Here is a 16134-nt window from a genome sequence, read left to right on the forward strand (position 1 = left end):
CAACTACCAGTTTAAGTGTGCATGTGTGTGTTGTATATACTTATAGCTCAGGCCCCAGCACACTCCCAAAATGCCCACTGCATTATTATTGTTAGCCATTTTGGGGGCAGGAAATGAGAAATTGGTTTCGCCTAACCAGAGGCTGGGATTAACACTATAGAAAAATGCATCTTACTACTGCCTAGCTCCGCCAGCTACAGGACCACCATTCAAATATACTGTATTAGGATGTGTTACAAGGAGGGGAAGATAGTCTTTTTACTGTGTAAAGGACAATGCGCTATAAAATCGATTTTGTGGTTAACTTTGCTTGGGTGCATATGTCGTTTTTAAAATGTTTGCATTGGTAACTGTAAAGAATTAGAGAACCAACAAAGGTAACTGAATGGACAGCTTGAGCATAAACAAAGGTTTATGTCATTGTATAAACCAAAACAAAAAACGTCTAATGTACTTTGCAAGTGCACAAAAATGAAGAAAATCATGTACACAAGCAGTTGGACAATGCAAAGAATGTCCTTTAATATGATCTGAAAAAGAAAGTTTAGTCACCGTACTGATTCATTTTTTTTTTTACATCATGAAAACCTCAAAGTCAGTCGTTTTCAACCAGAACCATAAGACCTGTTTTGGTTCACTTTAAAATCTAGCTGGCTAATTCGTAGGGCTGGGTATTGGGAAATGACTCATTTCAATAGCGATATATTTGTGTCCAAACTATTTTACTAAAACTGTCATTGCTGGTTCGAGAGATTTATGAAATTTCCACAATATTTTACCTCTAGTTTTACATCATGGTTATGGCTGTGTTTTTGCGAGGCTCTTCACTGTCATCACACTTTTTAAATCCAATCAGTTTAGAGGCCTGAAGGTGCTCTCACAGTAGTAGCTTCTGTCATGTCTTGGATCTCGTTGTCGTCTTGTGAGATTTGATGCGTAGAACCAGTCTCACAAAACCACAGTGACATTTCAAGATGAAAATGAAGTGTATTATATATATATATATATAAAAATCTAAGGATTTTATGAATCGATATTGAATCATTAAAATCAAGATCGATTTTAATCCGAAAATGGACCCATGCCGCTTCGTAAACCATACCTCTTTGAGAGTTTGCCAGGTTGTTAACTGACAAACCCATTTGAGAAATGCTGAAGAGTGTATTATTCATCAGTAACAAACAAAAAAGCAAGGTCTGTATTTCAAAGGTTATATTAATGATTTTATTTAAGGAAAAGACTAGAATTCACCAGAATGTGACATAGGAGGTGAGCAGTGAGCTAATGCAAGTTCTGGATCAAACTGTTGAATCAAACATCGTAACATTGACTAGATCCTCTTGATGGTTTTGTGAAGTTCAAATGTGTGTGTGCGTATAAATGCAGGCTAAAGAGGCTTTTCTGAGATGGAAGTATGGAAGGTCAAGGAAACATGGTTGCGAACCAGTGCTCTAAATGATGCAGAAGCGGGTGGGCCATTTTTGGGTACTTCGAAATTCCAACTGGCATACCGACACACCGAGACAGACGTCTGTCACTCAGGTGTTACCAGCGCTTTCATTCCGATTACATGTCATTGTTCTCAAGAAACGCGATATACCACAACGTTTTTTAATTCATAGAGTGGTTGACCAAGTGGAGTTTAAATGCCACCTAGTGGACATAGAGATAAAACAAAGTGATTATTTCCTCCTTGGAAAGCGGCAACAGACACAAACACACCCGCATTGCTTAAATCTGGAAAGACAAGACAACAAGTTATAAAAAAAAAAGGCAGAAAGCACAAACCAAGAAGCCACGTCATGAAATGATCAAAGCCAGGATGAAAAAACAAGTGGTCAGTGGGCAGCACAGCTTTAAGAATGGAAACTCAGGAGGAAAGGAGACTTTTCTTTTATAAATGGCGACAGCAAGAACAATCATGCACTGTGTCTCCCATTGACCGCTGGGAACCTCTAGGGGAATGGAGGCTAAACGGTTGAGTGCGAGGCAGAGACAGAGGGTTCCTCTGTGGGCTTGGCGTCGGGTGAGGACCCTCTCCACTCTGGAAGCTCTTTCTGAGCAGGGGGAGCAGGTTGTCGCCTTGGTTGCTCTTTTCTGGGCAAGCAGAAAGAGGGAGGGAGGGTACGCACCACTGGTCATGCACAGAGACCTGGCGTGGGCACAGAGTGATGCCACACACACATAGGGATGCACACACAATCACTATCTAAAAGGGTTTGCCAACCTCCCAGATAGCCAGCCAGTCTGGCAGCCAGTCATGCAGCTCCAGACATTTGTCATGACAGGCTAATTCACAGTCAAGAGGTGCTTTAGGTCTCTATCTTGTCCAGGCACACACACACACACACACACGCACACACATGCAAAACACAACACGCACACCAGACCTAACCAGTTACATAGCTGCGTAATCACACACTCGTCCACAATGTTTCAAATACCAGAGTGATAGTTCAGACCAAAAGATACCAAACAAGCTGTATTTAAAAGCTTGAACGGACCAATGATATCTCCAGCAGAGAAACATCCAGGATTGTGAAGAAAAATTGAGATAGTGTCTTCTGATACACTAAAAATTGCAGACTTGGCTATACAGAACTGGTAAACAGGAAGCAATGGGGTTCATGGGTAATGTTGTCTGCAATTTGAAAAACTAAGGCTTCAGAGTAGCCCATTTATCTGTGTACTGTAATTATACTGCAAGAACATAAGCATATTTAAAAAAACCTTACATTTTCCAAATTTAGAAATCTATCAATTTTTGCTCATATTTAGGTAAAGACAGAGAACGGGAGGAAAAGGGAGTGTGAGAGAGAGGGTGAAGGAGGGAGAGAGAGGGGAGCTTATCGGCTGGCTCCAGACGGAGTGCGCGGATCAATGGGCATGCAAGGCCCACAGCGATCAATGCATTTGATAAAGAATTAAAGAAGAGCCACTGTACATGGCTATCAAAGAACCAGGACACGGCCTAATTATGATTCGACGGGTGCGTGCCCATGATAGGGGTCTCTGTGTGCGTCTATGTGTCTGTTACATGTACAGAAATATAAATCTGCAAGGTGTCGGCATGGAAGTGGTGTCGAAGTGCAGGCTGCGTGGCTCAGCGGATGCATGACAGAAATGTCCAGAAGTGCAGTGTAAATGCATGCATGTATGAGGAGTCAGATTTTAGTGTGAATATATGGTTGGACAGTGTGCGTGTTTCCAGGCATGTTGCTATACTTGCAATGTATATGTGCTAATGTAGAGCTCTCTCTATGAGTCCAGTTGCCTTTGTTTAGCATTTTGTATGTATCCCTGAACAACACATTACTTTCACATAGGAGCGTTTAATTATGCTGTTTTGTAGTATTTCTATTTCATCTGTGTACTATAACATCTTCTGTGCATTTTAATTCAGTTTTGTTTCTTTTAATGGGAAATTACCTAAAGCTATCACTGTTTTGAGCCATATTATTTTTCCATGTTATATACATATTATTTTGACATAGATGCAACAGCACATCAGTGTGCATGTTAAAAACCAAACACTTCAAAAACCGTATTTATGGCTAGAGATATAAGATTTAAGATATAAGAATGGTGATTGTGTTTGTAAGAGCTGAATGTATGTGAAAGAAGGTGTGCGAGTTAAATCAAGCTGATATTTTTTGAGCAAATAAATTTGTGTATATTTGACTTCTGAAGTTCTGTTTAACTGTGGTTTCACGGTTGGACAGTAAGCATATACTTTGTGTACTTAACAAAGGGCACTGTAGGTACAGTAGGACAGGTAGAACAGGTAGAGTAGATCACACACACACACACTCACAAGAGTTAGAGGAACCCGTCACTCTGACAAACGAGTAAGATGGGAAGGTTTTGCCCTTTAAATAGACAGGATAATTACTGGGAAGAGGAACAGAAAGAGGTAAAGAGAGCGAGAGAAGACGAGAGAGAGAAAGAAAGAGATAGAGAACATGAGCTGTGCTTATGCCCCGCCCCCTTTGAACACTTCACTTTTGCAGTTATGGCCTTTTTAGTGCCACTGTGAATTACTGTGAGTTCCTGCCCCTGAGGAGGTCACTGGAAACATTATGGTGAAGTATAGTGAGGTATAGTGAAATATTGATCAGCCATAACATTATGACCACACATAAAGGTCTCCCTTTTCCCACCAAAACAGCCTTGACACATCGAGGCATGGACTACAACAGAGCTCTGAAAGTGTGTTGCAGTATCTGGAACCCAGACATAAGCAGCAGATCCTAGATGCTGGATTGGAGAGCGATCTACAGTGGGGAATTTGGAATGTGTTCAAGTCAACACCTTGAACTCGTGTTCATCGAACAATTCCTTAACCGTTTTTGCTTTGTGGCAGGACGCTTTGTCCAACTGGAAGAGGCCACAGCCCTTAAGGGAATATTGTTTCCATGAAAGGGTCTACATGGTCTGCACTTGTTGGTTGTAGGTAGTACATGAATGACAGGACACAGAACATTGCTCCAAGTATCACACCACATCCACCAGCTTGCCTTTGTCCCATAGTGCATCCTGGAGATGCACATGTACCAAGTCATCCAGATGATGTAAAAGAAAACAGTCATCAGAGCAGATCAGCTTTGACCGTTTCATGTTCCATTCTAATGCTCATATGTCAGTGGTAGGCAGACAAAACAAACTGGGATGCATTCTGTGTTTGGACTTCATTCTTTCTTTCTTTGGGCAACAGTAGTTTGTTGGATGGGACCATGCAGACAAACCTTCACTGGTAACGGGCGACATTGGTCGTACTGGTCACTCCGAACAGGAAACACCTCATGGGAGCTGCAGTTTTCATTAAATCCTTACGCTTATCCATTATTCTCCACTTAGTTCTAACATCATTGTATGTGGTCTGCATTTTGTTTTTAATTGACTGAAATATCTGGAACTTGTTTCAAATGTAACACGCTTGGTCTTGTTGTATGTTCTCGTATAATGACAATAAATGTAATTTTGAAGACAAATGTTCACTTGCTGCCTCAGAAAAGCTCAAAAAATAATGAAGGACTTATTGCATCCTGGTAACAAACTTAGGCAAACGATACAAGTTGATGAAAACTACAACAAACAGAAAAATAGTTTCTGACAGGTATTTCAACAGGTATTAATGTATTAAATGCTGCTAAACAATTACTTCACATATCTTAAGGGACTGACCAGTAACTGGAATGAAGATGTCTGTGTGTGTTTGTCTTAAATGTCTTTGCATATAAATTACATGATATTTTATTGCCTTTTATTGTTTTTCAATACTTTTGCATTGAATGGACTGTACTTAGTTTATGTTGCAATGACAATTCTACAATGACAATGACTATTCCATTTTGATGCCCACGTACAAAGATATTGTTTTCTATTTTCCACCCACTGACAGAAGCCAGGATAAGTAGATAATCAGTGTTATTCACAACATCTGTCAGTGGCCATTATGTTATTGATACTGTATAAGTCCACTGATAACAAGAAATATCAGTACAAAAACGCTAATACGCATCATATGAAAATGGATGCTCACTGCTGAAAATGTGTTTTAACAATGCTGATGTTTAAATGAGTATTTGAACCTTTAAATGGGCAAGAGAAGCTCAAAGTTTTCTTATTTCCTTACTGTATCATTTTTGCTCTGCACAAAACCACTAGGAAAACCAACATTTACAACGTTACATTGCGTGCTGACAAATATCACCATTGCAATGATTCTACCTGGCAAAGCAATGTTAAACATTCTCTCATCTTCACCATCATGTATTTTACTCAGAAAGTGGCTTTAAAACACACAAAAGGGAAAGAAAGAGACCTCATGAAAACATCTGACACTTCCACTTGGTCAAACGTGAACAAAATAACCCGACAAAGAGAAAAAAAGGAGAGGTATGTAAGTGTGTGTGAATTACAGCTTTCTTCTCTGATGGCTTGATCAGCTCTTGTGATGCAATTCAGAGAGCTGTATTTCTCTTGCTCATTAACACACACACACACGCGCGCACACACACATGCACGCACACTAAAACACAATTTACAGACTGCCTTTGATCTCCACTCCAGCCAATTCAGCCATGACACATACCAACACACTCCAAGACAAGCACACACACATAGTCCAAAGAAACTCCCCACTGAACTATTTAGTTTCATTAGGGGCAGATTCTTCAAAAAGAGAAAGAGAGAGTGCAAGAGAAAGGAGGAGGAGGGGAGTTGAGAAAGGGGAGAAGAGACAAAAATTGAGAACTGGGAGAAGAAAGGGACGGCAGCCACGTTAAAATGAGACCTAGAGAAAAACTATTACTGCTGGGAGAAAGTTGAAAAGGAAAGTGGAAAGAAGGAGGAGGGGAGGAAAAGATGACAAAAAGGATTGAGGACAAGGCCATATTTGCATTTTCAAAATAGACCTTTTTTCCCTGTATTTGCTGCATAGGTAGCCTTTTCAATGGTCCATCCAATGAGACTAAGATTGCGTTTAGGATATTTGCTGAAGCATTAATTGTAGAATAAAGTGACATCGCTGCCAGTTTCAGCTAAAAAAAAGAAAAGTCACTTTTTACATTCGGTTAATGAGAACATTTATGACCCTGGTGGTATATTGACAAAAACATACTGAAGAGCTGCACAAAATGTATAAGAGCCAGAGGAACTATGTTTCATGAAGGCAAATTAAACTGTCTGTTTTTACTGGACCCCAGATTTTTTCTGTTGGTCTTATATCCAGAGACGCATCATTTTAGAAAAAACAAACAAACATTTATACATAACCAATTATTTGAACAGAAGAGATACTCTTGTGTTTTAATTAGTTAAAAGTAACATTTGAATAATGAATCTGAAATGTAGTTCTAGACATTAGAACACAAGTATGACCTACTACTACTACAATTTAGAATTTGGAGATGTGGTCCAGGTGATAACTTGAATAAAATCAATGATGAGATGAAAAATAAAGAAGTGGGATAAAATAAAGACAGAAAAGAAATGAAGAGCATACAAAAGAAAGAAAGAAAGAAAGAATTGGGGCATAGAGAAGTCAATTCAAGATCAGAGGAGCGACATCACCCACAGGTCACAACAGCAGACACCCAGGAGTCCCCTCCATGGCTGTGGGCGGGGGGCAGCGACACAGGGGAAGGGGGAGAAAGAGGTGGGTGGAGTGCTAGTCGGCAAAAATCAAACGGGACCCAATTATAGGAATCACAACGAGTCAGTGAGCAGGGGAACTCTTCTACCTGGAAAACACCAAGGCATTCCAAAGCATTTGCACAAGCTTTCCACCGCATACCACAACGCACACACGCGCGCTTAAAAAATGCTTGGACATAAACACATGCACAAATATTTTACAGTTTTCACAGAGAAATACACACAGTTGAACGGGCTAGTGTGTCCACATGCACACTCTTCTCCCAAACCTAGTGTGGATCCTGATAATTAGCCTGGCCAGGCCGGTGTGAAATTACTGTTCTCATCTGCTAATGGATGAGAAGACCTGAAGCGAACACAGACACACACACAAAGAGTCACACACCCACTTCTCTATTAAAATAATAAGAGTGGGACAGACTAAAGAGCGACGGAACAACTAAAGCAAAAACTAGGACGTCGGCACACAGGACTGAATAAATAAAATCGAGTCCCAGCCCTTGATATTTTTAGAAAGCTCATTAATCACATATCTGTCTGTTGTACGGGTAGGGGGTGCTGACATTACAACATTACAAGACATGTGGACTACTGACTACCGATACGTTGGGAAGGCCACCTATGAAGAGGGTACACAACAGTGAGTAGTAGTGCTTGCCTATCAAAGGCCACAGAGAGAAAAGAGACGAATGAGATGTGGCAGACAGTAAAATAAATAAAATGAAGTGACTGGAAAAAAATCAGGTTAGAAATAATAATAATGATAATAAAAAATGAAACATGAGGTATGAAAGCGGGACAGAATAAGAGAAAGTGACAGAGAGGACAGGGAGAAAGTGAAAAGTGAACCTGTGACCTTAGATGAAAGGACCAGTCACTGTGGGCTACAATTAGGGATGGCAGGAGGGAGAGCATAGGTCAGGAGAACAGGGCTATAGGACACACACACACACACACACACACACACACACACACACACACACACACACACACACACACACACACACACACACACACACACACACACACTCTCCACCAGCATCCAACACATTGTTCAGCGTCGAGCTACATTCCTGTTGTCACTGCAGCTGTAAATGTGTTGTAGTTTAAACTAATCCATCCGTTCACATTTTACATTGCGATTCCCCTGATCTGTTAAAGACCAGAGAGAAATAAACAGGTGGAATAAACTGAAATCATGTGCAAAACACATCATGTCCATAAGGAAAATACAGGAGTGTAGCACAACAAAGAGGAGTGAAGGGATAAAGTCTCCAGTGGGGAGCTTTCACATGAGGGAAACCACAGGTCCACAATGTGAGAGTTTATAATACAATTGTATAGGAAGACTCAAAAGATTTTTCAGTTAGCAAACACTTACTAAAGTCATTTAGATTTAATTTAAGATTTCATTTGTGCTGTAAATTGCACAAGGAAACGATTTCTGAATTTGAATCAAAAATGGTCAAACAGTTGCTCAGTTTAAGTGACAGGGGATGAAAATATTTGCCTGTAAAAGGACCAGACTTTGTTGGTGTGTTTATCAACCAGACAGATTGAGTAGAGTTTTGGAAGAGAAGTTTGGTATTTACTAATTTCTGTGTGAAGAGATGAATGTACGCAAAATACTCACTGATCAATACAACTACTATTTATAAAAGTATGTAGCCGAGCAGTGATGCAGAAAAGGTTGTTGTACGCCTTCAGGGTGTAGCAACGTGCAGTAGCAATGTGCAATGTCAGGACATAAGTGCCCGATCAAAATATGTTGTTCATATACACAAGATCAGTACATGAACCACGGAACAAAAACAAACTTCACAACCCAAACTCACTGCTGATGTTCCATTTTCATATTAATGATTTATTGGAATTCATCTTTCAGGAAAAACTATGACCAATCTAAACTGGAAGCCAGACCAACTTTCACACCCACATGTTTTTGAGAAAGTTGGTCTCAAAACCCTCTGTTGGGATTTGATTATGCCCCATCAAACATCTACTGGACCAATCTAATAGTTTGGGCAGGGTTTTATGCTGTGATAAACAGAAGAGCCACACACATCATTTGAGCGCTGTACAATTGAGTTCTTTTACAACAACATGGCTCTGATTGGTTAGTATCTCATTGCAGAGGTGTTTTCTTTCTCTGCATCAGTTGAAACACGCTCCATAATGAAATCAAAACAGGCACGTTACTAGACTCATATTGTGGTAAGAATTGAGTCTGGCTACACCTGATCATTACCAATCACAAAACTGTTTGCACGCTTCTAGTGTTGAAGACATTTGTCTCATCTGCCCTTTGAACGTAAACATAATCAAGGACAACTACAAAAATGGAAAAATGCATATCCATTAGTCTCTGAATGAGAAATAATAAACCCTAGATAAGAGTGTCACTTATCTCCACTAAGGAGGACGCTCTGCAGCTTTGACTAAGGCAACTTTTAAGTTAATAGATAAAATTCTATACCCACGTCTGACAGATTTGTCATCTGTGCTTTGAATGCCACACCCCTAAAAACAGCAAATATACCCCCCCTCCCCCATTAGCCACTTCCCTGGAAGAATGAAGCCTGCTTTAATTTAATTAAATTATACCTTATGCATGCTAAACCGCAAAGCACCTACTTAGACAGATGGAGAGTTAAATGGGAAAGGCTTGGGCCTCTTGAGCTGATAACATGGACACACACACGCTCATGCTAATCAAAACAAGACATCAAGTAATCTAATCTGAATCACTAACAATTATCAGCACATTGGCCTCGAGGCCAGTCGTATTCCTTTGATCAATGTTTTCTATTAAAAAAAGTGTAAACAATTCAATATCTCCCTCGCACACCTCCTCCTTTTCTTCCGTCCCTTATGCATAGAGCTGTGTGTGTGTGTGTAGGGGTTATTAACCAATTGTCCTTGGAAATGAGTGAGGAAATCAGGAGGGGAGGCAGAGAGAAAGAGTGGCAGGGGGCGGGGGCTGGCTACTTTAAGGAGCTAATCTAAGTGAAGTCAGCCATCTTGCCGGACAACAAGGGACAGAAGAGGACCTTTTTTGTCGCTAAGGAAGTATATAGGCACTGCAGTAGCTTTGAAAAACTCTTTTAATTTGCTTTCTTCCTCTGAAGACTTTTAACGTCACTAGTCCTTGGAAGGTCCTCATTTATTTCCTCAGATTATGCCGAAATGGTTATTCCTGTGGCGGGCACACAAACATCAACATTTTCATGCCTGCACACAGACACATACACACTTTAAGAACATCTAATTCAAGGGCATATTTCCCTTTAAGGATTCAGACAGCAAATGCAGGAGCATGCGGCTGCTGCCTTTTAGATATTTCATTACCAAAAGGTATTTATTTCATTTTACCCTCAAATCCCTTGTCGTCACAATTCTCACAAGACCACATGTTTTTCTTAGCCCCCTTTCCTTTCTCTGAAACATTTGGAAATGTGTCTGAGGATTTGACCACTGTGCTTTCCCAGGGTAACTCCTGGTTCATCAGTGTGCCCCCTCCTCCTAGTATATTATGCTCAGTGGAGCGTGCTCAGTTCAGAGCTGGCAATTTCACTCGTGTCTTCTCTAGTCTAGTTTGCTTCGGTACAGCGACTCCCACCCCCGAGCCCCCTTTTACCATGAATGTACTTTTGCTGACAGGTGTTTGTGTACAGCATTTACTCAGTGTTCAGGGGAAAGTGAGGGGGCAGCAAATTTGGTTGGGATGTCAGGAAAATTGTGCGGAGTCCAGATGACCAAAGAGAGAATGAAATGTTTCTAGTGAGAAGAGGGAGCGAAGCAGTCCATCCACATTTGAGTTTTTCTTACTGACGTGCTCAGGTCCTAACGTTCAGCAGTCCATAAGAGACTATCTGCGGGAGTTAATAAGGAAAGCTGTTTCATGAAGTGTTCACCAAAGTGGGCTTATAGAAGATGAGACAGTTTGGACAGGCTTTCCAGCATGTTGGAAGTGTAGTGAGCAGAACATAGAGAACTGTGGAACTGACAGCAGTGTTGAAAAAGATGGTGGTCATTTTATTAGCCATCAGTACTTTCAAACCAAACCAAATTTTTATTTTTTTTTGTTGCATTTTGCCTTTTGCTATAAATGTGTGACATTCAGCAAAAGAGGCAGCAACCTCCGAGTCTGAGCATTGAAGCCCCTGTTGGAAGTACAAAAAGCTGCAGTTCATCAAGTGGCCACTTGATGCTGGCTTCAAAATGTTAAAACGCCCAACTTTACAACATTATTAGACATTTACAGGCTGGTACAAAAAACTGGTTTGGTCTCAATAGTTTATTTCACTATTCATGACTACTGTATAGGGGGTGGGGGAGTAGCTGAAGTTAACTATCTATTAGCCTGCTAAAGAATTAATCTTAGGCTGACCTTTGAGCGAGGCTCCTGTTTGTTTAACGGGAGGCTAACGGGAGCTTGTAACAGTTATCAAAGAGTTATCAAACGGCACTGAAGTCAAAAGGTAATTAATAATTAATAATACTTTTGAATAAAATGTGTCAGTTTGGGAAATACTGGTCCACAACATAAAGTAGTTAACATTTGTTGACTTTACATGTTCCATATGATCAATGTTAGTAATGGCAGCAATGTTAATGAAAGACTTGGTCCAGTTTGATATAAAGTGTTCCGCTGACCCAGTGAACAAAAACATCGAAGAAAGCCAATCGCAGAAGAAGACGGTAAACACAGCCGGTACAAGAACCGTCTGAGCGATAACGCATATCTTACCGGTACCATAAGTAGAAGATTAAAAGAGCTGTACTATTATCCATCTGGGTGTTATGTAAAATGCCGGTCTGCCGCATGAAAGACTCCTGTTTATTATATGACACAATAAGTCAACCGGAAAACGGACCGTATTACCGTGGTATTCCTGCTAAAAAAAAAAGACATATATCGCCACCTAGTGTATAGGAGGCGGATATGTTCCCGTCAGTTAATCGGTTTCCTTCGTTACATGTAAACTGAAACAAGGACTGTAGTCAGAAAGTCGAATTTTGAGCATAGCTCGACTAAGCTCTGCATTTAAACGCACTGATTGAAGTTAGACAGCGATGTAAACTTAGACGATGGAGGAACCAAAATCAGAATATTTGTAATAATATTATGTACACATACACATTCTGAATGACCTATTCGTCTGTGTGGTGTTTCTTTAGGTGATCCTGGTGTGAGATGAAGAACTGGACTTCTCATCTAGCCAGAAAGTCTTTTTTTTTTAAATTAAAGACTTAATGATGACTATATTTAAAACTATAGAGAGTTGGGTGGGCGTGTCTCAACATCAAGGCTGCCTTAGGTCCGGCCCAACACGACGCAGGCCCATATTTGGAGTATCCGAGTGTGGGTGGAGTAAAGCACAACCAATATGAGACCACTGGCTCCGACCACTCGGGGCTTAATTTCAAATTTCAGAATCCAAGAGGCGCCGTCATGATGGGCTTGTTCATAGTTTATAGAGACAATGGGCAGACACAGATTCAGCTGTTAAACAGCTTTGTAGCTCCTGTGGTATAATGCACGCTCACATTCATCAATTGGGTCACACCCTGAACTCCAAGTGTCTAACAGTGACTAACAGCGTCTTCAAGTGTTAATGTGACAACAAAGGTTTCAGAACTACACATACACAAATCACTTTAACTTACATCACAGACGCCCGTAGCTCTGTTTGGCACAGAGGTGGCTGAGTTGGGGACATTCTTGTTGCCGGTTTTCATTGCAGCATCTCTGCGGGCCTGCTCCAGGAGGAGCCTGGCTCTCTCCTTCAACTCCTCCTGACGAGAGAGCACCTTCTAAAACGGTGCATGAAAATGAGATCAGATTACAACAGATCTACAACTGGGTAATGTTCACACACAGTACATGGAAGAAGTAAATCTGTGAGAGTATGGCAGGAAATATTTGACTGCAGAAATATTTGTAAATATTGTTCTACTAAGTTTAGAATACTTCACATTTACTTACCTTCTCAGTTGGGGGACTTGATACAGGGGCAGGTGTTGACTCCTTTCGAAGAGAATACAACATAGTGCTTAGTCAAATACTGGAAAACATACTGAAATCATAACACTCACTCTTCTTATTGCAGGTGAGCACCAGTCATATAGAACTGAAGCAACCACTTGGACGATTGGTCAAATATATCCAGATGTCTTTGTTTCAGATATACCTTGACCTGGATGACTGACAGCTTCCACAACAATACTGGTTATATCAGCATTTTCTTCCACCTGAGACGCAATTCTTCTCAAATTAATTAACCGATGTAATCTATTAATGTTGCGAACAAATGGTGTTCTCTTTACCTACAATCGCACTCTGTCACACAGATGTCATACATTTCTCTTTTGCAGTCAGCTAGTGAAAGTAGAAGAGGATTAAAATATGCTGTCCCTAATGTAGGCAGAGGGTATATTCCTTACGATAGACTCTTTGAGACTTAAGGCAGTCTACAAGTCTTGCCCAGTGGTGTGGGGAGGATAACAGCTCAGAAAAGAAAGCAAAACACACACCTAGCTTGACGTTTTATCTGCAAGGTTATGAGCAGGTCTAAACAGGGCAAATCAAGCTTTAATATTTGGTTTAGACAGAAGAATATCCTTAACGAGCTGTTTATAAAACTGAAACCTGTCTATCACTTTCAATGACTTAAATCAATTCTGAATTTAGAAAAGGATGAATGCTGCTAACTAGATAACATAAGATCGAGTGTCATAACCCTCCTGCTGATTCCCGCCTGCCCCGTGACCTTTCGACTTGTAAACAAGAAGCGGTAATCTGGGGTTAACCAACGGAGGCAGCAATGTATTCAGTTTGTGTGTGTGTGTGTGTGTGTGTGTGTGTGTATGAGCGATTGGGCACACATACAGGTGTGTGTCAGGGTGAGATGATGTGCGCTCCGCGCAAAGCATCGCCACGCCTGAGCAGTCACGGCACCTACTGCCATCAACTGCAGGGATGAGAAATATAATGAAAAATATAATGAAATGTCAAAGCAGGGGGTTCTCCGGGGTGCCTTCCATAGTCACCACATGTTAAGGGCCTGGCCCTGGATGCGTCTGGTTCTCAGCAATGAGACAGGTGACGACAACATCTAATGCAGAACGGGAGCATTTCGGTACGGTCATCTCAGCAAAGGCATCAACGAGGTCGGGATTTGAAGCTTAGCGAGCGCCAGCAGGGAATGAATGTTCACCACATTCTCTGTTTTATGTCAGATGTAGCTGTGAAAGTTTCAATCAAAGCCAGGCTTCAGGGATAAAAGCCTCAACAATCCATTTAGGGGTTGGGCGGGTTTGTGCAGGCAAATGCTGTCAGAATCTTAATTGCTGATTTAAAAAGCAAGAATTAGTCCACATCATACAGATGCTTCAGAGGTACATCATTTGTAATTGGATGCATGACAGTTAATTGAAGCTCTTACAAACTATTTGGGCTAATTCTGTAGTCACTGGTCTGTTTCTACATATTGACAAAACAGGACTATATATATATATATATATATATATATATATATATGTGTGTGTATATGATTAATAAAAAAAAGGATATTGTGTTGGTTTATGGATATCTACCTGTTTGACGACCGTATCTGTGTGGTTGACTGGAGGGGAGCTGGCGTCTGAGGCAGGTTCAGAGTCTGAGTGACGCAGACTGGCCCTCTTCTTCTTGATGAGGTCAGCATCCCTATTATAGGAGAAGCCCAGTTTCTGGTGCGGTGGTGAGGAGGCCCCTCTTCTGGTGGGTGATGCTGGTTCGATACCTCCATCCCGTCTATTGCCTCCCACCTCATCTTTGTGTTGTCTATCCCTCTCCATCTCTCTCTCCACTCTCTGTGGTAACTCGCTAAGGTCTAAAGTATTGGCTTTGAGGAGATTACCCCTTTCCTCAGAGCCTGATGGTGTCATGTGGGTCGAGTTTGTTGCTGTTGCTGCTAATACTGAACGCGGTGATGGGACAGGAGATGAAGACTGCAAAGGCCCCGCTGACTGCAAGCTGTCCGATATGGCTCCTACTTCTGCCTTCCAAGCTGGCTCCGTCACCTCCCTCTCAGGAGCTTCAGCACCATTAGATTCAGTGACACCACCATCAGATGAAGCAGGCTGAGTGTCAGCCTGGCGTTGCTGCACGTCGTTCAGTTCAGCGTAGAATTTGTCCTGGCCTATCGAGGCATTTGTATCTGTTTCAAAGTCACCCACTTTGTAGGTGCTGCGGTTGCTGTTGGCCTCTATTTGCACCACGTTGAGCTCTTCGCCGGAGAAATGAGCCCGGATCTGGTACAGGTAGGTCATTACCGTTAGCTTGTCAGGAATGGCCAGCAACACCATGTCGGATGGTTCCAGGAGACGAGAGATACCCAGGCTCGCAAAGCCATCGTATGCCTGCCAAAACAAGTACACAAGTAAACAAACACTCAGATTGTACACCACATACCCACTGTCACGTTACAAGTGCTGCCAAGCTACGAAACTGGGAGTTTAGTGTTGAGTATTCCACATCACAACAAGGAGTGAGAGGGCTGGAGGACCGACAATAGTTTATGACACACGAGAGTTCTGGTTTCTTTAGGGATGTTTCTGATGCATGATCTTAGGTTTGTGTGCGTTGGAGACACCTTTGGCATGACTGCTGACAGGTCATGTCAGGGATGGTTGTCCCCGATAAGAGACGCAGATACCCCAAGACAGAGCGCTTAATCCCAAATAGAGTGTGTGTGTGTGTGTGTCCTTATCGCTCCCCTACATCAACATGCCCACGCTCTCCGTCACGCGTGTAATTGGTCTGATTAGAGTCTGATGAGAAAATACAGGTGTGATTATCAAGCGACACACGAAAAACCAATCCCCCATCACAAGATAGACTGAGACAGAGAGACAGAGGGAGAAGGGATGAAAACCATTATCGCAGCCAATGACAGGTAAATAAATAGATTAACAGCACACACACACACA

At 41.5% G+C, this 16134-nt stretch overlaps 1 protein-coding gene across 6 annotated transcripts in view; it reads right to left on the reverse strand.

Annotated features, from left to right (window-relative positions):
• ehbp1 (EH domain binding protein 1) overlaps nucleotides 1-16134 on the reverse strand; it is a 125872-nt gene that overhangs the window by 46223 nt on the left and 63515 nt on the right. For all 6 annotated transcript variants that reach the window (XM_047602412.1, XM_047602411.1, XM_047602409.1 and 3 more), the window contains 3 exons: nucleotides 14758-15564; nucleotides 13148-13189; nucleotides 12829-12975 (listed from right to left, as the gene is read on the reverse strand). In XM_047602412.1, coding sequence (XP_047458368.1) covers nucleotides 12829-12975; nucleotides 13148-13189; nucleotides 14758-15564 — 996 coding nt within the window. The remainder of the gene's footprint in view (nucleotides 1-12828; nucleotides 12976-13147; nucleotides 13190-14757; nucleotides 15565-16134) is intronic.

Source organism: Mugil cephalus, chromosome 13, assembly GCF_022458985.1.
Source record: "Mugil cephalus isolate CIBA_MC_2020 chromosome 13, CIBA_Mcephalus_1.1, whole genome shotgun sequence".
NCBI classification, from domain to species: domain Eukaryota; kingdom Metazoa; phylum Chordata; class Actinopteri; order Mugiliformes; family Mugilidae; genus Mugil; species Mugil cephalus.